This window comes from Podarcis muralis, chromosome Z (genome assembly GCF_964188315.1).
Source record: "Podarcis muralis chromosome Z, rPodMur119.hap1.1, whole genome shotgun sequence".
NCBI classification, from domain to species: domain Eukaryota; kingdom Metazoa; phylum Chordata; class Lepidosauria; order Squamata; family Lacertidae; genus Podarcis; species Podarcis muralis.
The window spans coordinates 18,700,877-18,721,932 of NC_135673.1; the positions used below are offsets into that span (position 1 = coordinate 18,700,877).

General features: G+C 47.5%; 2 protein-coding genes across 3 annotated transcripts; one reads left to right on the forward strand and one right to left on the reverse strand.

Annotated features, from left to right (window-relative positions):
• The first annotated feature begins 44 nt into the window (after nt 1–44).
• On the forward strand, nt 45–11,612 carry INPP5E (inositol polyphosphate-5-phosphatase E). 2 transcript variants are annotated; one of them, XM_028714735.2, is made up of 11 exons: nt 45–231; nt 1,645–2,541; nt 3,601–3,724; nt 4,468–4,565; nt 5,795–5,919; nt 7,285–7,404; nt 8,074–8,181; nt 8,923–9,081; nt 9,187–9,302; nt 9,505–9,641; nt 10,548–11,612. In XM_028714735.2, exons 2-11 carry the CDS (start codon nt 1,805–1,807, stop codon nt 10,678–10,680), a joined length of 1,857 nt encoding a protein of 618 aa, XP_028570568.2. In that variant the 5' UTR covers nt 45–231; nt 1,645–1,804; the 3' UTR covers nt 10,681–11,612. The 2 variants fall into 2 exon arrangements, with proteins under 2 accessions (XP_028570568.2, XP_028570567.2); XM_028714734.2 differs by having other exon boundaries at nt 46–231; nt 8,920–9,081.
• A 931-nt stretch (nt 11,613–12,543) lies between these two features.
• PMPCA (peptidase, mitochondrial processing subunit alpha) lies at nt 12,544–20,473 on the reverse strand. The gene is made up of 13 exons (XM_028714736.2): nt 20,347–20,473; nt 18,625–18,827; nt 18,197–18,276; nt 17,686–17,768; nt 16,978–17,072; nt 16,351–16,451; nt 15,531–15,794; nt 15,288–15,380; nt 15,074–15,192; nt 14,776–14,866; nt 14,369–14,431; nt 13,996–14,140; nt 12,544–13,068 (listed from the first exon to the last, which is right to left on the reverse strand). Exons 1-13 carry the CDS (start codon nt 20,391–20,393, stop codon nt 12,899–12,901), a joined length of 1,554 nt encoding a protein of 517 aa, XP_028570569.1. The 5' UTR covers nt 20,394–20,473; the 3' UTR covers nt 12,544–12,898.
• Nucleotides 20,474–21,056: the final 583 nt, after the last annotated feature.

The following is a 21,056-nucleotide window of genomic DNA, read 5'->3' on the forward strand; positions in this document are numbered from 1 at the left end:
CATGCCCTGCCATCGGCCGCCCTCGCAGGGGCTGATGGGAATTGGAGTCCCCGCCGCTAGGCCCATCTCTGAGGCGGCGGTTCTGAGGAGGACTCGACATTCTGGCTCCCCTCGCGGGGTGAGGCGGCTGGGAGGAGCAGCAAGGGAGGCCCCGCAGGAGGAGGCAGAGGAGGGCAGCGGCGACGAGAGGCCGGGGAGGAAAGCGGCCTGGCCTCATTCAGAGAGTTGCAGGTTTGGGGGTGCTGATGGAGGCGGGGGGTGGGACTGGAGGGAAGAGGATGAGGGTGGGGGCTTGTCCCGGGCCAGGGTGTCACAACGCACGTTGTGTGTGTATACGCATGTTACTGTGTTATATATTATTACTGTGAATAATATGCAGGGAAACGGTTTGAATCGCACCTTCATCGGCTGCTTTAATACAAATGATATTTTTTGTTGGTTAATCACAATGACACATATATTATCTTGGTGACAAACCGCAATTCTAAAAGGGATCCAGCGGAAACTTTGGTAGAGTTCTATTTCGTGCTTACAGGCATTGGTGTGTGTGTGTGGTTGCATGAAATACTTTTATCACAGCAGCATTTTATTTTTTAGGTCAATATAAATGTATAAACACACACTGCAGAATAGTGGACACGACTAACTTAGTTCCATTAACCTCTAGTGGGTCCGCTCTACTCTCTCGTATAACTTAGCTGGGTAGCTGCTTAAACATCCAATTGAAACTCAGTGTATGCTAAAGTTTTTACAGTTTCAAAACAGGCCCTTGTTCTGCTGGCATCCTTCCTTTTGAGCTTTGGATCACTGCCTTGACAAGGGCCTTAGGACAGAGCCATCAGCCACTGCTGCTTAGCCTGCTTGTGCCTACAGAGGCAGCTGCTATTCCCATTTTATAGACAGGGCTAAAGAGGCTAAGCAAGAGCGGCTGTAGAAGAAGCAGGTCTTGAATCCAGTCCTGTCTTCTTCCCAAACACTGGGCCACATTGATTGCCAACCTCATGTTTCTTGATTCAAGCAATCCCTGAGAAACCTGCTATGGAAAGAGGTGTGTTGGCTGAGTCAAACTGTTTGCTTGTAGCTATGGGTCCTTGCAGCTTCTCTGGGAAACGGAGGGGCGTGACTGAGCCTTAGAGTGGCAGCACCTTTCTGGAGCTTTAGACTTGAACAGCTGCTGCCAGGCAGATTCTGTGTACACAAACACTGTCACTGCTCATGACGGTGTTCCCACACAGTTGCAGGCTGTGGAAATAAAGCACCCCTGAATCAACTGATGCACCCTCATCCCAGGGTCCTGACTTGCAAGTCAGTCTCAGCTGGCCACCTATCAAATGGGAGTGACCTGGCTAATCAATAATATATTTAAATTATTTGCTTGTTACATCTTTGTCCTGCCTAAAGGGAGCCCAGAATGTCATATTCACAGTCCAACACGATAACAACATAAACACCAAAAGCACTCCTATAAAAACTAATAAAAAACAATTATTCTAGAAAGCAGAGATCCTATGTGGAGGTTGGGAGCTTCAGGTGGGAAGCCTTTAATAATGCCTGGAGATCTTGGCTAATCTTTTTTAAAATAAATAAATAAAATAAATACAAAATACATTATTATTGTTGTTGTTGTTGTTGTTTTATTCCTAGGTGGATCCCAGCAATGCATCTTCATGTTTAGGCAACGGGCCTTCCGTTCCTGAAACTGGTGTCCTGATTGGGGTTCTTTTCCCACTCAGGAAAACATGCCTTAGGCTGTTGCCTTGACTTCCGCATAGATGGGATATCCAATGGATTTTCCTAGGGGACAATGGAGCACACACCAAACCCTGAGGACAAAGTACCACAAAACATACCACCCAAGGAGGCTGCTCGGGCTGCCAGACAGGAGGCGGGTGACAACGTGGATTTCCTCTCCAAGCACCAGCAAGAAATCCAGGCTTCCTTTTTCAACAACGCTTTGGAAAGCCATCTAGAAGGGTTCCAGGCCCACACGGAGCTCAGGTCATTCACCCCAAAGCCTCCCCGCAAGCCCCCAAGACTTGAGCGGACTTCTTCTCTCGATGAACTGATCTGGCGGAGGAGGAGGCTCTTCAGGATGAGCCGAGACAGCTTGGTGGATCCCTCCGAGATGGGCTCCTCCAATGGATCCCTCCAAGGGGAGAATCCTCTGGGACAGATGGCAGCCTCCACAAGCAATTTGCACTGTGACCAGGAATCCCTCTGTGGCTTGCAGCAAGCTTCGGAGGCGCCCCCCACCAAGCATGGCAACTTGCATGGGAAGCTGTCTAGAGTGATGCCCACCCATCCTCCGCCCCCTCTGGAGCTTGATGGCTCCTTCCCTTCTCTGAGGACAACTAATAGGATCGACCCAGATTGGGCGGATTACAGGCTTTGCTCCCAGAGTGCCTTTCCAAGGGCAGGCAGCAGCTGGAGTGACACCAGGCTCCACAGCCGCGGGATGGTTTGTGACAACTGCTCTACCACCTCCATGAAGTCCACTTTCAGTCTCTTGACCCCCATCCGCGTCAGGGATGTGCGGAACAGGTAGGGTCCTTGTAGCGTGGGGTGTGTGTCAAGAGGGGGAGTCATGGGGAGCATTCCTCCACAGGTACACTTATGCTAATTCTCACTGAGTGCTCAGTGAGGTGGGGGCGGAATTTTCTGTTGGAATAAAAAATTCCTGAGGTCGTCCCAGGGAAAGACTTAGGAACAGGAGTTGGCAGGAATCTGATAACCCATTCTCATCTCTTTCCTGAAAGGGCCCCTTAGATTTTCAAAATATATTTGATTTAAACTTTTAGTTCATTTGCTTTCATCTTTTTATTTCCCATAGCTTATGAATATAAATACACACAAAAAGAAATAAATAGCACAACTTGTTTGAAGAAAGGAATGAAGGGGGGGGAGCAAATAAATAGAAGTACATAATATATTTTACAGGATTCCCACTGGTATTTATGATTCAGCATCCTGCTATATTTTGTTACACCAATACATAATAGAAGGGCACTACCTTTCAACTAGGTGATTCCCCACCTGCCTGCCTTCCCTGACTCTCATAGGATGTTTCCCAAACTCTGTTTTTGTTTTGTTTTTCATTTCCCAAGGAAGAAAGAATGAGGAAGGCAATCTGGGATAGCGGATTGTGGCATTACAGTTGTCCAGGTGACAGCCTTGGCCAGCAAGGCCCCGGCTCCACTTTGACTGACATGCCAGCCAGCACCTTGAGGGTGCAGATCTGGCCATAGTGACACATGCTTGAGTTACATCTTACAGTTTGATTTACTGCTGCATATTCTCAATGGGACTGTCTTGGAGGAGTTTGGTCTTGAATGCAGTGAACAGGTTATGTGTTGGGTTTTAGGAGTGTATTCCTTCACTATCACAGTGGCCTCATCAGCTGTTGTTCTGTTTCCAGACCCATCTTTCGAGCACAAGAGTGCAGGGTGTGGCACAGCACACCTCCACCTGTATAGAAACCCCACCCAGGCAGGACATTAGTGCTGTTGCATCACTGGGCAGTTTTCACTTCAGCCTCAAATGAAGCAAATTTATAATTATTATTTTTTTAAAGAAATAACAATGCACTATCTTTCCCTACAGAAGTTATTTGGAAGGCAGCCTTTTGGCGACTGGTGCACTGCTGGGAGCAGAGGAATTGAACCGGTATTTTCCTGACCGGAACATTGGCATCTTTGTTGCCACCTGGAATATGCAGGGCCAAAAGGTGAGGGAAGAAGAGGGCTGGCCGGGGGCTTTGCCTGGTGATTGGCCTTTGACCCAGGGAGCCTGGCCAGGTCAAGAATACTTATTTGGAAAGGGCCATCATAGCTCAACGGCAGAGTACCTGCTTTGCATGCATAAAGTCCCAGGTTCCGTCTCCAGAGGCATCTTCAGGCAGGACTGGGAATGTCTCATCAGAAACCCTGCAGAGCCACTACTGCCTGTCATTGTAGACAATACTGAGTTAGATGGACTGACTCAGTATCAAGCGGCTTCTTATGTTTCTATGCATAGTTCTCTCCAAAATTGTCTGGGAAGCCTCTTCCTCCCTCTGTCATGCACATCCTGCAAATCTGGCCACAATAACAGCTTTGCCCACATACAGCAAGCAAGATGGCGGCATAGATCATTCCTGCTCACATCCCTTGTGACATTTTACATGTGTCACTTAAGAAGTGTAGACGTTCCCTGGTGATGCCACTTTATGATTCCTGTTTTGAACTTGTTTTATACCTTTATGGAAACTTTATTGGAAGCACACCTGGAGTGGATGATGTGTGTCTGTAAACCTAAAGAACTCTATTGGTTTAATGAACCTGCATGGGATTGATTTGTAGTCAGCTTGCTGGTTACATCCCCTAAACCTGTTGGCGCTTGTGTCCTTGAGAGTCCATTCCTTCTCCTTCCCTCTCACCCTCCCACTTAAGTACTCACCTAGAGTTTGGAAAAGTCTTCCTTGTCTTGCAGGAACTTCCTGAGGTGTTGGATGATTTCCTGCTGCCGCCAGGCCCTGACTTTGCCCAGGACATGTATGTGATAGGGATCCAAGAAGGCTGCCCAGATAGGTATGGAAACCAAGAGAAGCTGGCTTTGGCCTCGTAACCCCCACCCACTGCACAGACGGTGGTTTGCCTGCAAGGGGTCAAAGTCTGTAGCTGAGCACTGCCACGTGACCTCATGCAGGGCAATGCTCCCCTTGTAGAGTATAGCCAGTACAGACCTCCTGCTGCCTGATGCAAGTGTACCCTGTTTCTTCAGTTTGGATCATTGTCAGTGTCTGAAATAAGGGCACCAGGGCTCCTGGGAGGCAGGAGGCCTTTGCCTTGCCTCTGTTGTGGGCGGAGCAGAGAGTTCCTTGCAAGGATTAGGAAGTCGGGTTGCATCCAGTACTAGTCCTACTCAGAGTAGATGCATTTAAGTTGATGGACATGGCTAACTGTCAGGGCTTGAGTCAAGTGTAGGGCAGTAACAAAAACAACAAATCACCCGAGGCCAGTGAAGTTAAATCTTTATTCAAGGAAACCAGCCACAGTGCTCAGGCCTAGTGGTCTCAGCAACTTTTCCTAGGAGGTCTTGCCCCAATGAAGCAGTTGCAAGGACTAAAGTTTCCTGCCTTCCCACCCCTCTCTAAGACTTCTTCTCTCAAGAGTTTTCCCCATGCAGTCGCAAACCGTGTCTGCACACAACTAATCCCTGCTCTTTTCATTTCTCTGTGCATTCTCAGAGACTGGGTGAGGGGAGCTGGTCGCAGCAGTAGGCAGAGATTCCCTGTATTCTTCAGCAGCCTCTTGATCCCTTTCCTGTCTAGCATCTGCTTCAGCCTCAGTCTGAACTGCCCTCTGCCACAGCCTGTTCCTGCTCACTAAACCCTGCCACCTCTCCTACTGCTGACACCTCCTCCTTCCAGCCTGCTCCTTCTCCCTCTGACCACTCATCATAGTCTCAGCACAAATCCTCTGGCTCTGAGCCTTCCTCCCTTAGGGGTTCCCTAAGGGGTTCCCCAGCTGTTGCCTCCCACCACTCCTCTGCATCCAGCCAGTCCATGACACTAACTTACATTCATTTATTTCAGTGGGTCTGCTCTGAGTAGGACTTAGCTGGGTACAACCTAAATCTGGGGGTACTGCTGAGGATTCCCTGCACTTTTTAGAACAGCGTCAGACACCCCATGTCATGTAAATGAGCCTGACACTTGTCACTAGCAAGCCTTTTTGAAACATGTCTGGTGGAGTTCAAGGCTGGGTGAGGAGAAGCTCGCGCAACAGGTTTCCTTTCCTCTGCTTCCCCCTGCCAGGCGTGAGTGGGAGATCCGCTTGCAGGAGACGCTGGGCCCCCATTACGTCATGCTCTATGCGGCATCTCACGGTGTGCTCTACATGTCAGTTTTCCTGCGGAGGGACCTCATCTGGTTCTGCTCAGGTGGGGCTTGCCAATTGGGTGGTCTTTGAAAAAAGTTTTAAGTCATTTATGGATTGAATTTCTTATCGTTGATCTTGAATATGTAGTTTTAGTATTTTTGTTGCTTTGCATTTTTTTAAATTTAAACATATTTTTAATTAAATGTTTCTTGGTTTACAAAAGTATGTGCAATGTCTCTTTTTTCAAGTTACATTTTATACAGATCAGTTTCATTTGATGAGACATTAGTGTTATATTAGGAAGAAAAGGGGGAAAGAGGTGAAGGGCGGAATGGGTGAGGGGGGTGGGGGTGAGTGGCAATGCTTCTACTTAGTGTATAGGTGGGGTTTTGTGTCAGCGTCAGTTTTGTGGGTTCTCGTTACTATTTGTTTGTGTTCCTTTGGTGGTGAAAGAGGCTGGGTTTGGCCTAGAGTGTGGTTGTTTGTTTGTGATTGGCCATGGTGAACTTTGTTTTCATGTGTGAGTGGGGTGGGTGGGTGTTTTTGCATCAAATTAACCATATTGATTTGTATGCTGTTGGTGGATTATTGTCATTGTCTTGTTGGGCTGTGTATGTGATAAAGGGGAGTCATACCGTGGTGAAGGCGTCTTCTTCTCTTTGTCCCCGTATCAGTTTCAGTTTATTAGTTAGTTTTTTGTTGCTTTGCATTGTTAAGCTGCTTTGATTATTACTTGGATAGAAAAGCAAGGTATAAGTATTAAATCTAATCAAGCTGGATTTAAATTTATTTAGGGACAGTATTTATCCTTTAGGGATCAAGGCAGCTTCCAGCAAATTAAAATAAACCATACAAAATATTTTCTCATTCTTACTATGTTTCACAGAATAGGACAAAAAGAGAAAAAAATGTGCACATAATATATTACTCTTTTTAAAGTAACAAAAATAATAAACAGGGTCTTAATGTCTTCTCCAAACTTCTAATTCCAAACCAAAATTAAAATTGCTCTTTTTTTCAATAATTCATACAGAATATTTCCCCATACATGGTTACAATAAATTAATTTATATTATACATTACTGCTATATCCCAAATCCTAGAAAACCATTCCAAAGTAGGGACTGGGAGATAGGAGAGAGAGAAACTAGCCATTTATAATCAATCTAATTTTAAAAATGCCCATAAAACCGCAATATCCAACAGAATTAAAATGACTCGAACCCAGGGGTCGGTTGTTACTGTTTTTCTTCAATGTGATGAAATCTGCACCAATATAAGCAGAAGCTTCAACTTTTATTGGAAGGAAAGTCCCTTGTTTAACCACCACCACTGGCCTGTGATCTTGGTTTATGCCAGAGGTCAGGGTTGGCCACAAGTTGGGTGCATCACCTGTGACAGGCATTCTCTCCCTCCTTCCTTCCAGAGGTGGAATATGCCACCGTGACAACTCGCATTGTGTCTCAGATCAAGACCAAGGGGGCTCTCGGAGTTTGCTTCACCTTCTTCGGCACTTCCTTCCTCTTCATTACCTCCCACTTCACGTGTGAGTATCTCCCCAGGCCCCCATCCCCATATATAAGCAGCAGGTGGGGCAAGGAACAGTGCTGCCCCTTCTTTCCAGGATCAATGATTTGAATGGGACTTGTCACCAACATCTCATTTCAAGAGCAGGCTCTAAAATGAACCATGCAGATCAGGCTGGGTATTTGTGGAATATGGGACTGTGTGTCTTTGAGACAGAGACGGAAGCAGAGGAAAGGCAATTGACCAGATGTTTTCCTCCAAGTCTTAGATTACATAGAGCTTCTCTATGGGGTGGAGATATTAATGTACTATCCTCTGTTAGCATTTCTGGGCTTTGTCCCTCTCCCCAGTCTTTGTCCTTTCCCCATATTTCTGTTGCTGGATGTCTGTATTTGTATGTGTGGCATTTCTGGATCCTTGGATAGTCTGTTTTGAGGAAAATCTTGCTTAATATGCTTGATGGTGCTGACTGCTAAATTGGGCTGCCTTGACTCAGCCTTGTGGACCACACCCCATCCTGCCCAGGACCCGTGCAGTACAGCTGGGTTTCAAAACAGAATCCATCGCCTCTTTTCCGTATAGGAATCTCTTGATAATTAATTGCTAGAGGAAGCTACCCATGAACTCTGTCCCCTGTCTCCTGTTTTCAAGAGGCCTTGCATTAAGCAGACTGTCTTTTCTTTTTCAGCTGGAGATGGCAAAGTGTACGAGAGGGTCCTGGACTACAACAAAACCATCCAGGCTCTTACACTTCCAAAAAACATTCCAGATACCAACCCCTATCGCTCCAGCCCTTGTGAGTAGCTTGATCTGGAAGAAAGGCCCTTTTTTGTTGTGTGAAATACTTGCAATTTTGTAATGAGCTGCTCCTTCCCAGTAAATGTAAACCACCATGGAACACTTGGTTCTAAAAAATAAGCTGATTTTCCTCTCCAAATCAGTGGTCTAGCCCTCATGTGGTTAATGGTAAACACAGTTAACACAAGCCAAAGTGAATGTTTTTGAGCTCCTCCTTCCAGCTGCAAGGCAGAGCCTGAAGTTTGCTGGAGTTCCTCCTGCTCATGCATGTCATGCTAAACCACAGTTTAGTGTGATGTAGAGGAACTGCCAATTACAGGCAATGGCTTTCCACTAACTAGAGGCTGAAACTTCTAATCTGCTGCCCTCCTGTGCAGGGAAGGAGGAGGAAGTCCACAATCTTTAGAGAGATTGAAAACCTCATCACTTATAGTTTCTTTTCCTTTGGCCCAGTAAACATAAGAGAATGTATTTAGGCCACCATAAAGCCCTTGAAGAAGGGAGCTCCAGAGCTAAGCTGCTGTGGAGGCATCCCCCTTAATTTAGAATGTTAACAGTGGCAGTACTTAGCAGTTTATATACGTGCTTCTTGAAGGTCAAGGCTTGTGACAATCTCATCAAACTCCTGCATCTCACAATTTGGTTGCAGAGCTTCTGCATCTTGGATCTTCAGCTGAAATAGGGTCATGGTAAGATTCCTCACCTAATCCCAGCTCCCTTTCATTTGGCTCTGCAGCAGACGTCACAACCCACTTTGACAATGTATTTTGGTTCGGGGACTTCAATTTCCGCCTGAACGAGGATCGGGAGGTGGTGGAGCAGATCCTCAGCCAAGGGCTGGAAGCGGACATGTCTAAGTTGCTACAGCATGACCAGTTGATTAAGGAAATGGCCAGTGGTAAGGAGAATATCACAGCCATGTTTCCACCCCAAAACTAAAGCTTGATTCAGCCTTGATGAAGCCATGGGGAAAATTGACTCCTTGCGTCCTTCCCTTCCACAGGATCAATTTTCAAGGGGTTCCAAGAGGCCCCCATTCTTTTCCGCCCTTCCTACAAGTTTGATGTTGGGCAGGACTCCTACGATACTACCTCCAAGCAGAGGACACCATCGTACACGGTAAGAACTTCTAGGTGAGCAGCATCTCACCTGGAAACTTCAGGAAGAATGATATTGTGCCTTGGTGGAAAAGAAGTACAGCAGTTGCCACTGAGTGTCTTTTATGCTTGTGAAAAGGAAAGTGTCCTTGGAAGAGAGCTGGCTGTTTCTCCGCTGTAGCGATTAACTCACCTTTCCCCTCTTTGCCCCTTGGACTTCTCAGGATCGTGTGATCTACCGGAGCCGTCACAAGGATGACATTCAAGCTGTGAAATACTCTTCCTGCCTTGGGATCAAAACGTCAGACCACCGGCCTGTATATGGGTTATTTCGTGTCAAAGTGAGGCCTGGAAGAGACAAGTTAGTATTGACACTTTGCATCATGGTGGCCTTTGGCATGAATCAGATGGAGGGCTGGAGGTGAGGGGTAGGTACTAAGCAGCCTCCAAGAGAGAACAGACTGGTAGCACTTGTTCCCCTGCTGTAGGGAACCACATTGGCACAGGAATTGCGGACTAGTCCCCAGAGAGGGGTGTGGTCTAATTCAGTAAAAAGTCTTTATTTTGACAGTAGCATGATTAACCAGAGTGGCTGGGGCAACCCAGTTGGATGGGTGGGATATAAGTACAGTGGTACCTTGGGTTACATACGCTTCAGGTTACAGACTCCGCTAACCCAGAAATAGTATCTCGGGTTAAGAACTTTGCTTCAGGATGAGAACAGAAATTGTGCTCCGGCGGCGCGGCAGCAGCAGGAGGCCCCATTAGCTAAAGTGGTGCTTCAGGTTAAGAACAGTTTCAGGTTAAGTACGGACCTCTGGAACGAATTAAGTACTTAACTTGAGGTACCACTGTAATACATTATTATTATTATTATTATTATTATTATTATTATTATTATTATCATCATCATCATCATTATTATACTCTCAACTCCTCTCATCCTACTCAGCCATTGGGGCTGGTGGAAGTCATAGTCCAGCAGCATCTGGAGATTCCCCACACCTGGCATGGATATCCCTTGACAGCAAGGATGGGGAAACAGAGGCCCTCTGGATCTTGTTGAATATTACTCCCGACCATCAGCACCAGCATCTTCCTTGAGCTTTGACGATGCTGGCTACTGGGGTTGCTGGGAGTTAAGGAGTTCAACAAGTGTTGGAGATGCCAGGCAGGTCCCAGAGTCCTGCTTTTATGGCTTGTGAAGATGCAGCTTCCCCCACCTGCATGTCACTTCCCACCTAAATGCTGCCTTGTCTCTTTCCAGCATCCCACTGGCTGCTGGCCTGTTTGATCGAGAACTCTACTTGATTGGCATCAGGCGACGTATCACCAGGGAACTTCAGAGGAAGCAAGCACTCAAGGACCAAAAAGCCAGTGCCGTCTGTTCTGTTTCCTGACCTCAAAGGGCCATCCAAAGAGGGCTTTTCTGAGCTGGGCACAAGAGGAGCTTCTGACTGCTCCCCGCAGTGAAAGGGCCTGTGCAGGAAAGAGCGCCAGCATCTGTCGCTTGGGGCCTCCTGCCATCAGGTCTTTGAAACTGCCTTGTCGCTGCTGTGCCTGGAAACATGGAAGGAATGCTCTTGAGGTTGTCAGTGACTGGCTCTTCGTAGACACTTGATCACAAGAAGGCAACAAACTTGAACAGTGGAGCTGGGGGGAGACTTTCCTAGACTGAGATGCTCCCTTGTCTCATTGATTCCGTTTTGGGAAACTTGTTGCCTGAAAAAGGGTCATGGGCATCCTTTTTGTGTTTCAAGACCATGTGCTCACATATTGGTTTTCATCAGGTGCCTCTGGGGACCAGCTCTGGGAATATTCTGCATCTGTATTTTACTCCATTCATTCCCTGCCACCAAGAAGCTGAATATGCAGAAACATTTGAGCATGCTGCTAGCTTCATTTGCCCCCCAAAACACATTGTTTTCTCAATTCCAGAAAGAGCAAAGTCCTCATCTGGAACAGGCACATTTATTTTTGAAGTAGGAAGTGCCAGGGAGAGTGCTGATGGCATGTTGCAACTCCTGGGAAGGGCCTCTGATATCTTCCCTCATTCCCAGACCTGGACATAGATTACTAGTATTAAGAAATAGAAGGCTTTCTGGTTTCATTGAACCAAGAACCTTTGTTGCTTGTCTCTTCCCAGCTGGCTACAAAAATCAGTATTCTTTGTGGCAAGACCAAATTTTGACTTGCCAACAGGTGCAAAGCAGGGCCGCAGGCATGTTGGAGTTTTGGGTTTACCCTTCCACCATTTGGTTGCTTGTTACTGCTCTGGACTGCATTTGTGTCCATAATTTAATAAACCAAGAGCTGGATTTCTAAAAACTTATTTCAAATGTGTCAAGCTTTCCTTCTTCTTCAGCTGCAGTTTGCATCGTTGATTCACCATCAAACATCCTCACAAAGCAAACAGAAGGCATCCCATCAGGTTAGGATAAGCTTTCAGTCATTTTGAAAAGGCAGGACCCCACCCCTAAATGTTGTGACATGTTAAACTCTGCTCAGAGTAAATAATGCAAAAGGAAATTAATATGATTCCATGTTGGAGTAGGAGCTTGTGTCTTTAATAGGTTGAATTTTGTGTCTCATGGCAAATTTCACACCTATAAATGCCCCAAAGATGCAGGAATCTCCCCTGTTCATCACTGTTGTGCACTAATGGATTTGGGATAGGGAGGCATCTTTCTGGTAGTGACTGGTTTGAGTTGCCCCTCTTTCAAAGGAGTTAAAACTTGGCTTCCATGTGGCAGGGGCCACCAATTTGAATGTCTTTTAAAAATTAAGAGTCCTGATGTGCCTCTGTGGATCTACCAGTCACTATCAGCCATGATGGCAGTGTACTGCCTCCGTTTTCAGTCACTTCCTGCCTCTGAAAACCGGTTTCCAGAAACCACCGGAGGGGAGAATGTTGTTGTACTCAGGTCCTGTATGTAGGGTTCCCATCGGGGCATCTGCTTGACCACTGTGAGAATTGGATGCTAGACTAGATAATCCATTGGCTTGGAGACCTCCGGGTTGGTGCCATCGGTAATGGCGGATTCCCTCTGACTCTGAGGGATTCTGCTCAAAAATATACACCTTGGGTCTCTAATTTTTATATCAGTATATTCCTGTGGCCAAGCAAATATCAGTATGTAATCACAACACGTGACCTGTTATATTAATTTATTTGTGTTCTTTACTACCATGGAGTGGACCGGGTCTTGGTCGTTGGGCTCCAGGCACCTGATTTAGGACAAAAAATCAACACAAACAGAAACTTTGAGAATAATAATAATAATAATTTTATTGTCTAAACCCTGCCCATCTGGCTGGGTTGCCCCAGCCACTCTTGGGTGGCTTGCAACACATATCAAATCAGCAGGCTGTACTTCTGTGGGCAGCTCTTTCTACTGTCTTTTCACTGGTGCATGTTTTGCTGTTCGTTTAGGAAACTTAAGAAGAAACTGTTTCCAGAGACAAAGGTGCTTGAGTTGACAGGCCCAGAGTGCTCTTTTCAAAGTTACGAAGGTGCCCGGAGAACCTGCACAAAGCTTCCTCTCCTGGGCTCACACACATGGGAGCTGCTTTGGCAGGGAAACCACAAATCTCGACAAGTGGATCCAAGAAGGCTTGTTAACGGAAGAGCCGATACATCCTTGGAAGCCGCCCATCCTTGCTGGAAAGGGCTGCCTGGATGTGTTCATAACTGGGCAGCTCAGTCAAGTCCCCCAGGCAGGCTACAGCCGGCTTGTTCCTCAGCATCTTTGTCACCACCCTCTTGATGTCGCTAGCATTCACTTTGCCTAAAGCAGGGGAACAAAACTATCAGGCATGGCTTCAAGGGACATTCAGAACCAATACCAAGTAAAGCCACATTGCCGCTGTTTCTGCTTATGCAAATTTAGTTTTTAAAATTTGGTGCTGAGTACATGTAGGTATTGGCTATTGGACTGTAATGGTGAACTGTAAGAATAACAGCAACAGATGTGAATGTTATTTTGTTAAGATGGGAGGCAACATTCCAGTTGTGTAAAATCCAGAGGTGTCTTTTCACCCATACATCTCTCTAGCTTCCACCCAGCCAAAGCAAGAAACATCAGCACAGCTAAAGGACACGTTCCAAGCAGGCAAAGGCACCCAATGTGGTGCAGAGCACACCCTCTGGAAAGTCATGAAGGCTGGATAGAGAGGCCCAGAGGGATGCATTCAGCCTCGGAGCTGGAGTCTCCTCACCCCACTATTAGCAGGAGATGAGTTCGGGGTGACTAGCACAAAAATGGAAATCTAAGCCAGGAAGGAGGTGCAGTAGGAGCAATGGAGATCAAGGGGCCAGCAAACAGCAGTCATATGGCCCAGAGAAAGAAAAAGGTGGCTAGAGAAATGAGAGGGATCTAAAACTGCATTAGGAGCCAGAGCTTTGTGTGTGTGCCCAGGAGTGTCAAAGTGATGTGGGCACAATGAAGCTGGTCTTGGTAAGAGGCCAAAATAAAACTGATGGTTACAAAAATATATTCTCCCTCAGAAGAACATGAGAAGCTGCCCTCTAGCTGCATATTGTCTACACTGACTGGCAGCAGCTCTCCAGGGTTTCAGGCAGAGGACATTCCCAGCCCAACCTGGAGGTGCTGCTGGGGATTGAACCTGATATGTTCTGCATGCCAAGCAGGTGCTCTGAGCTATGAGGCCCAGAAAAAGAAGAGACCCTAGAAAAACCAGTCAAGTTTACTTACCAATCAAGACACAGAGCTCATGGGGCAGCTTCCTCATGCCAGTTGCCAACACCTGCCTTCCGACATCCTCAAAAATAACCGGCCGAGACTCCAGGTTCATCATCAGCATGGACTGCAATTGAGTCTTTGCTCGCTCAAGTTCAACCTGCAAGAAGAGACAGAGGACTAACGCAACCTATGCTTCAGGCTTTTGTTTCATATGCTCCATGGGGAAGGAGGGAGCAAGGTCAGTGACCAAAGACACCAGAAAGTCATAAGCAGCACAAACCTCCCCAGGAGCTCCTCCCAGGTACCCAGATGGGAATTTGCTGCTGCTGCTGCTGCTCTGTTTAAGAACAGCAGGTAAATTCTAGGAATATGGGGAACAGCTAACCTCTCCAACTGCTCCTGACATTAAAATGAATTCCCGGGTGATTATTTCCACCATTTCTCGAACCTGGAAACAAATAATGAAGTAAGTAAATGAAAAGCAGCAATGAAGGTGGCTGTCAAGTGGGGACAGGAAGTATGGAAGGAAGGCAACTGTATAAAACGCTGATCACCAATGAGTTCTTCCTGGAACCCACAAAAGATGAAGAGTATCACCCAATCTTGCCCCACTGAGAGCAGTGGGGTTCCAGGGCTGCTTGCATGCCAGCCTGGAAAGCTTTTAGTTGTGGTTGTAAATGCATCCCCACACTGCAGTTACCACTGATCAGCTTGTGAGGTGGCCAGAGGAGATGCCCAAGACTGGACACCAAGTGGTCTGTGATGTGAAATCAGTCCAGGAAAGCCACCCACCTGTCTGGGGTCTGCACTGGCATGGATGCACAGGAGGCCTGTGTCTTCGTAGCTGTGGTGGTAGGCTGTGGCATTGTACATCCAGTGATGCCTGGGAAGAGGAGAAGCTAAGGTGAACTCCCACAGGCAACAATTCTTGCTGGATCTTCCACCCTCGTCTTGCTCTTCCCCTCTGCTCAAAACCTCCCGTGTACAAATGCACAATTCATCCCCAATGGAGAGCACAAGTCTGGGATCTCAGACAAGGAGGCCTTGTGAGGGGATCTGTCACATTGCCCCTCGGACAGAAGAGACTCACCGGTTGAGCACGTTGAGGTACAGCCGGGTGAACATGCCTTTGCCTGGCCCTCCAGCAGAAAAGGACCCACCTCCTCCCATCATCATGTTCAGGACGGCAAAGGGGATAAAGTCTTCCTCCTAGAGTGTGGGGAGCAAAGGCAGTGGGTGGCTGAGAGTTCGGCATAAAGGATGTCGAGTGCAAGCAGAGGCTTCGGGGGCGGGGAGGTCCTTACCAGAAATGAACAGGTTTCCAGCCCAATCATGATGTGGGTCAACTCTGGGATAGGGGTGGGCCCCAAACTCACATCTGACATGTCTTTCTCCAGCTGCAGAGAGAGAAAATAATCAGAAAAAGAAAACAGATGTTCACCGCAGACTGTGGCTTCTTCCAATACGAAGCTTGCACCACCAATTCCACCTGGAATCACTTCTTTAAACATCCACTGGCTAGCAGGAGTGGATTTTCTCTGGCTTACCTTGAGGATCCCTCCTGTGTACTGGGCGACAGACCTGTCCACTGCTGCAGCCGTACTGCTCCCCCACACAGGCTCAGCTCCAAGGAAATACTTCCGGGCGCAGTCCACCAGCTGGTCATGCTCGATCCCAACGCCAGCCAATACCATCCTATTGGGTGTGTAGTAATTCCGCATGTATGAATGGAGAACCTTCCTGTCAATTTTGTCTATGTTTTCAGCCGGGCAGAATCTGTTCAATCCTACTGTGTTTTCACTGAAAGCTGCCTATTGGGAGAAAAAACGGATGGAGAGGCTCTTTTTTGGGGGGAGGGGGAAGTGATCCACAAATTCATTTGCATTCCCTTGCCTTATAAGAGATGAGTCCCAAGAGTCTAATTAGCAAGAGATTACCACTGGCCTAAATATGTTTATCAGGCAAGACAATAAATGTTTTTGCCTTCAGCAGAAATTCAACTCTTGTGAACATAGAGCACCAGCAACAAAACCAGTGGCTTAATCACAACAAGATGGAGATCCTCTAAGTGAGCTGTTCTTGTGTCCAGGAATTAGGGAGGTAGCCTATCCTACCTAGAACACGTACACAGTCTGGGAAGGCTCTCAGAACCAGCACTGGGCAGCTGTTCTGGTAATGCCCCTATTTGGCCCACTGACAAGGTCGTCCCAAAGAGCACCCTCATAGTCAGTTCAAGAGATAAGCGGTCTCTTAGCTACTGCTCTTTTTCCTAAACTGTGCAGCTGAGGGATTCTCAAGCATCACACACAGAGCGCTCAATTTCAATCTCAAAAACTTGTTCCTGGAACAGATTCAAACAGGACCTACTGAATGAATCATCTCTGTAAGCAGTGGCTCTGGATCAGGCCTCATGTTCAGGTCCTCCAACTCAAAGCGGACCGCCATGCGTGTCATCTCAATTTCCTCATCTGTTCCAAGACAAAAAAGCATCCTAAGAACATATGAAGAGCCATGCAGGGTCAGACCTGTGGCCCATATAGTCAAGCATCTGGTCCTCACAGTGGCCAATGAGGTGCCTCCATGGGAAAGCCGCAAGCAGGATCTGAGCACAAGAGGGTCTTTGAATGCAGCTCACAGAACCAAACTCAAAGCAAGGCCTTGACCTTTTGGTCAGTGTCTAACAGCACATTTACTGAAGCTGAATTTACGACGGCACATTCACATGCCATTCTCACGTGGAGGGAAAGTCCTGCCTGAACCTCAATATGGTCCTCAAAACAGAGCCAAGCCTGTGAGTTGCCAACAAATAAATTTCAGTGGGCATGCATTTATGGCCCGACACTACTCTTCTCCTGCCCCGAATCCCCATATTCATGCTATCTGCTGCAGCAACCATGGCCCCTGTTATGTCTTTATCTGTGGAAACAGGGGCTCCCCAAGCCAGGATTTCATGTCCTCTCTCCCGCCACAGTCTCAAGATTTGTACCGCCTCACCTGATAATCTGGGCTGTAGCACCACATCAGACAGCAGACTGACAACAGTATCCAAGCCTTTGGCATCGGCTGAAACGGCGTACATGGTGGTGTCCCTGCAAAGGTGGATGAATTTGGGTTGATGAGCAGTTTAGGACATTCAGCCTCAGTGAAGTCATGGCCCTGAGACACCTCCTACATTCCTGTGATTCTGCTGAGGCCCTTTCTTAAACTATATGAAAAAGCAGTCTTAACTGCATGTGAAGAAAGGTGCACCAGACTTAAGAAACCCTGGAAAGCTACTACAAGTCAGAACAGTTTTGTTATTTATTTACTGCATTTCTATCCCAACTTCTCTCCAAGGAGCACAAAGTGACCCACGTCGTTCCTTCCTCGTTTAATCTCCACAACCACCCTGTGAGGCAGGTTAGGTTGAGAGAGGCAGCGACTGTCCCACAGTCACCCAGTGAGCTTCATGGTTAAGTGGGGATTTGAACCCTGGTCTCCCAGGTGATACTCTAACACAACACAACACAGGCTCTAATCTGAACCCTAAAAAGGATTAACATAAGAGCCTGGAGTGAAAGTAGGTACAACAGTAAAAGGCCTATTTTAGAGGTCCATATATTATTTAGCTTTTTAAAAGAGTGAATAAAATACAAATTCGACAGATGCCCATTTGTTTCCTGATCATTTTGTCTTCAGCGGAGGATGCTTAGATAGACATACCTTGAAGCCTGACAATCACAGATGCCGCCATGTTTCTCCAAAGTGAGGAGGATCTCGTCCTTACTGCCAAACTGAGCTGTAGACTGAAAGCACAACAGAAGAAGCAAGGAAGGATGTCAGCATAAACCATGTTCTAGCCATGGGTGACCAAGGCTGTAGCCTAAGAGAGGGGGGGTTCTCTCAGAGACTTATAGGATTAACAGGACATGGGGAGGAGGCTGGATATGAAAAAGGTGAGGGGAATTATAGGGCACATACATGCTACCAAATAACAGTAGTAAGGATCACAGGTTATTACGATAATTGCTGCTGCTGCTGTTATATCACTTATTAAATTTATATACCGCTCTTCATCAAGAGACCGCAAGATAGTTTACAATAATATGTTCAGCGTGATACCTAACATTAGTCATAGTCTGATTGGGTCCACTGACTTCAATGGATGTTGGTCACCTATAATTGCAAAGAGTAAGTTCAAATACATATGACTATCACTCATCACTTTACTTACAGAAAAAGCAAGCTTTTCAAGAAAGTGTGAAATGCCACCAGTATGTTTTGCTTCATATCTTGAGCCTGAATTTATAAGGACTGAAAAAAGGGCAGAAGAGAGAGAAGAAAAGAGAATCAGTTTGTTTACCCTCCAAAAGTAGTGTGGACGCTCAGATCTTCCTGCGCTTGGGATTGGGAACCCTCTTGTCAGGCTCAAAAGCCTCTTCACAAATATGACCCCCACCCCAAAACATAAGGCTCTTTGCCAACGCAAAATTATTCCCATCCCTTTAGATGGGAAAACCAGGATGGGTTTGCTGGTGGGAAGAAAGCAGAGAATAGTCTGCTTTTCCCATCCTGGACCACACAAAATGTGTCACATAATATACCCAAGCAGATAAATCTGGTACCAGGAAACCTGCATAGCTGCAACTGAAATCAACTTACTCCCAACTGTACAGAATTGTCCAAATTTGTTCTGGGAAGCCACCTGCATCCCGTTCTCCAGGGTGGTCACTTTGGTTTCAAAGCCCTCTTGGCCATCAACAGTGGCAAAGACGGGCTTTGGCACTCCAGGCAGAGGAGCTGTCAGAGGGATGTTGGGATAGCTGCCCCCACTGCTGTATTTCCGGTAGGCAACTAGGCCAAACCTACGGAAGAATAAATAAGAATTTACATTGATTTAGAAATCAATTTAGAACTATAGGTTGCATTCATTTGCTAGATCTACTCAGACCCATTGAAAAATAATGAACATGGTGTAATGTAGAGCTATTCGTTTCAATGGGTTTGAGCAGACTTAGTTGGATTTTAATTGCTTTACTTTTATATACTGCAGGTTTATATATGACACGTGCTTCGTTTGTAAGAACGGCGGGATACAAACAAAATAAATTAACAGTAATATATATATATATATATATATATATATAAACACACACACATATATATACACACACACCAGACTTACATGAAGATATCAATGCAGTCCATAGGAGCCAAATACTACGGAGTGAGGTCCCTTCATCCCCCCCCCAAATAAAATATTAGAGGGCACCAACTTCCCCAAGTTGATGTACATTGCCATTCGAATGGTGTGCACCGTATCTTGTGATCAATTATGTGGGGTGGGGCTTACCTGGGCCCCCCAATATTTTATTCAAGTTGGTGCCTCTGATGCAGCCACAACATAGCTGTCAACTTACAGATTTGAAAATAAGGGACCAGCAGCTTCGAAAATAAGGGATCAGCAGCCCAAATAAGGGATTTTGCTATTGTAAAGAGTTACATACATTGGTAGGATTGACAGATGCTGTCAATCTGGCATGAGGCAGTTGCGGTGCTGCGGCGGCCGCTGAAGCGCCACCCTTCTGCGTCCCTCCCCATACCCTCCTCTTCCTCCTCCCTCAGGCCGCCTCCTCAGCTGCTACCACCTCTGCCACCTCCGGGCTCGTGGGCGGCGTGGGCAAGAGTCTGTCTCCCTTCCCCCCCCCCTCGGGCGGGGAAGGGCCGATGGAACTCCTTGCGCCAGGATGACGGCGCCAGCACGCGCTCTCTCTCACGGCGGAGGATCCCGAGCCACTGCTTCCCTCCCGAGCCGGGCGAGCATGAAACTCAGGAAATTTAAGGGACATCATCAATAAGGGACAGCAGCGGGACACGGCGCTGGGATAAGGGAGATTCCCGCCAAATAAGGGACGGTTGACAGCTATGAGCCACAACCTTCCTGGTTCCTGCTAGGAGACCTTGTTCAAACCACTTAGCATGACCTACATCACAGGGGTGTAGTGAGGAAAAATAGGAAGTGGCAGGGGTGGAATGGGGGTGCTGGGGGACGCAGCCACTGCCTTGAGCTCACCACGGGGAAAACGGTGCATAAACGATGCTTGCCGTTATATTGAGTTAATACAGCGTGGGGGGGAGGTCTGTGTTGCACCCACCGGGAGCTCCTGCCCTCCCCGCGAGTTCCACAAAAAAGGTTTCTCTCCCTCAGGGAAAGGGGCCGCCTCTTGGCGCGCTCTCTCTCTCTCAGGAGGGGAGAATCTCGTGGGCAGGAAGCGTCTCCCCACCGCCCCCACTGAGTGACAAGCTGAGGGAGGCGGGGCTCACTGCTAACGTTTCGCCCCCAAATAACGCCCCCCACCCTCGCCGGGTCCGCTCCAGCCTCACCTCCGCGCAGAGCCCCAGGCGCCCCGACCGACCACCTTGGCCGCCATTTTTGCTTCCCTTTACGGCGAGGGCGGAGAGGTGCCAGTCACGAGGCACGCGAGGTGAGCGCGGATTGGCCAGTTGAGGAGGGTAGCGTGGATTGGCCGGCGGCCTCCTTTATGGGGCGGAGCTGAAGTCAGCTGCTGCAAGAGAGAGAGAGACGATAGGAGGGCGAGAGTAAAGAGGAAAGGAGAATAAGGTTCCCGCTTAACACTTCCGGATCTCAATGGACCCATCGCCCAAAGAGGTTTGAAGGGCAGATTCTTCGTGCCTCCTCCGCCCTACGGTTTTTTTGTGCACGCTGAGGGGGCACTATGCTTCAGAGCCTTGCTTTTCGTTCCCTATAGCCCATGTAGCTTGCGTGGCATAGAACTCCTCCGCTCTCGCTTTGCGGTGGCATCCAAAGGCCCGCCTCTCTCCTGGACGCGAAGCGTATTGGCCTCCTATATCCCCTCCCACCACAAGAGTTCTGGGAATTGTAGTTTGCTGTTGAGGAGTTCCTTTCACTGAGGGGTAATAAGTTTCCTGGCTCCATATGCGGGGAGGAAATCACACGCGCAGGCGTGTGCCAGGGGCAGCAGCAGCTATCCAAAGATTTTGGGCAGGTGTCCCTTCAGCCCTACCTGGAGATGCTGGTGGGAATTGAACTGGGACGCCTTCTGCAAGGCAGC

Excerpts from the sequence above, each read along its gene's own strand:
- PMPCA (XM_028714736.2), bottom strand. The coding sequence starts at position 20,393 with ATGGCGGCCAAGGTGGTCGGTCGGGGCGCCTGGGGCTCTGCGCGGAG. Across the intron at positions 15,381-15,530 it reads ACACAGGAGGGATCCTCAAG|CTGGAGAAAGACATGTCAGA; the intron begins GTAAGCCAGAGA and ends CTCTCTCTGCAG. Across the intron at positions 14,141-14,368 it reads TGTCAGGAGCAGTTGGAGAG|GTTGAACTTGAGCGAGCAAA; the intron begins GTTAGCTGTTCC and ends CTCTTCTTGCAG.
- INPP5E (XM_028714734.2), top strand. The coding sequence starts at position 1,805 with ATGGAGCACACACCAAACCCTGAGGACAAAGTACCACAAAACATACCA. Across the intron at positions 2,542-3,600 it reads GTCAGGGATGTGCGGAACAG|AAGTTATTTGGAAGGCAGCC; the intron begins GTAGGGTCCTTG and ends CTTTCCCTACAG. Across the intron at positions 5,920-7,284 it reads CCTCATCTGGTTCTGCTCAG|AGGTGGAATATGCCACCGTG; the intron begins GTGGGGCTTGCC and ends CCTTCCTTCCAG.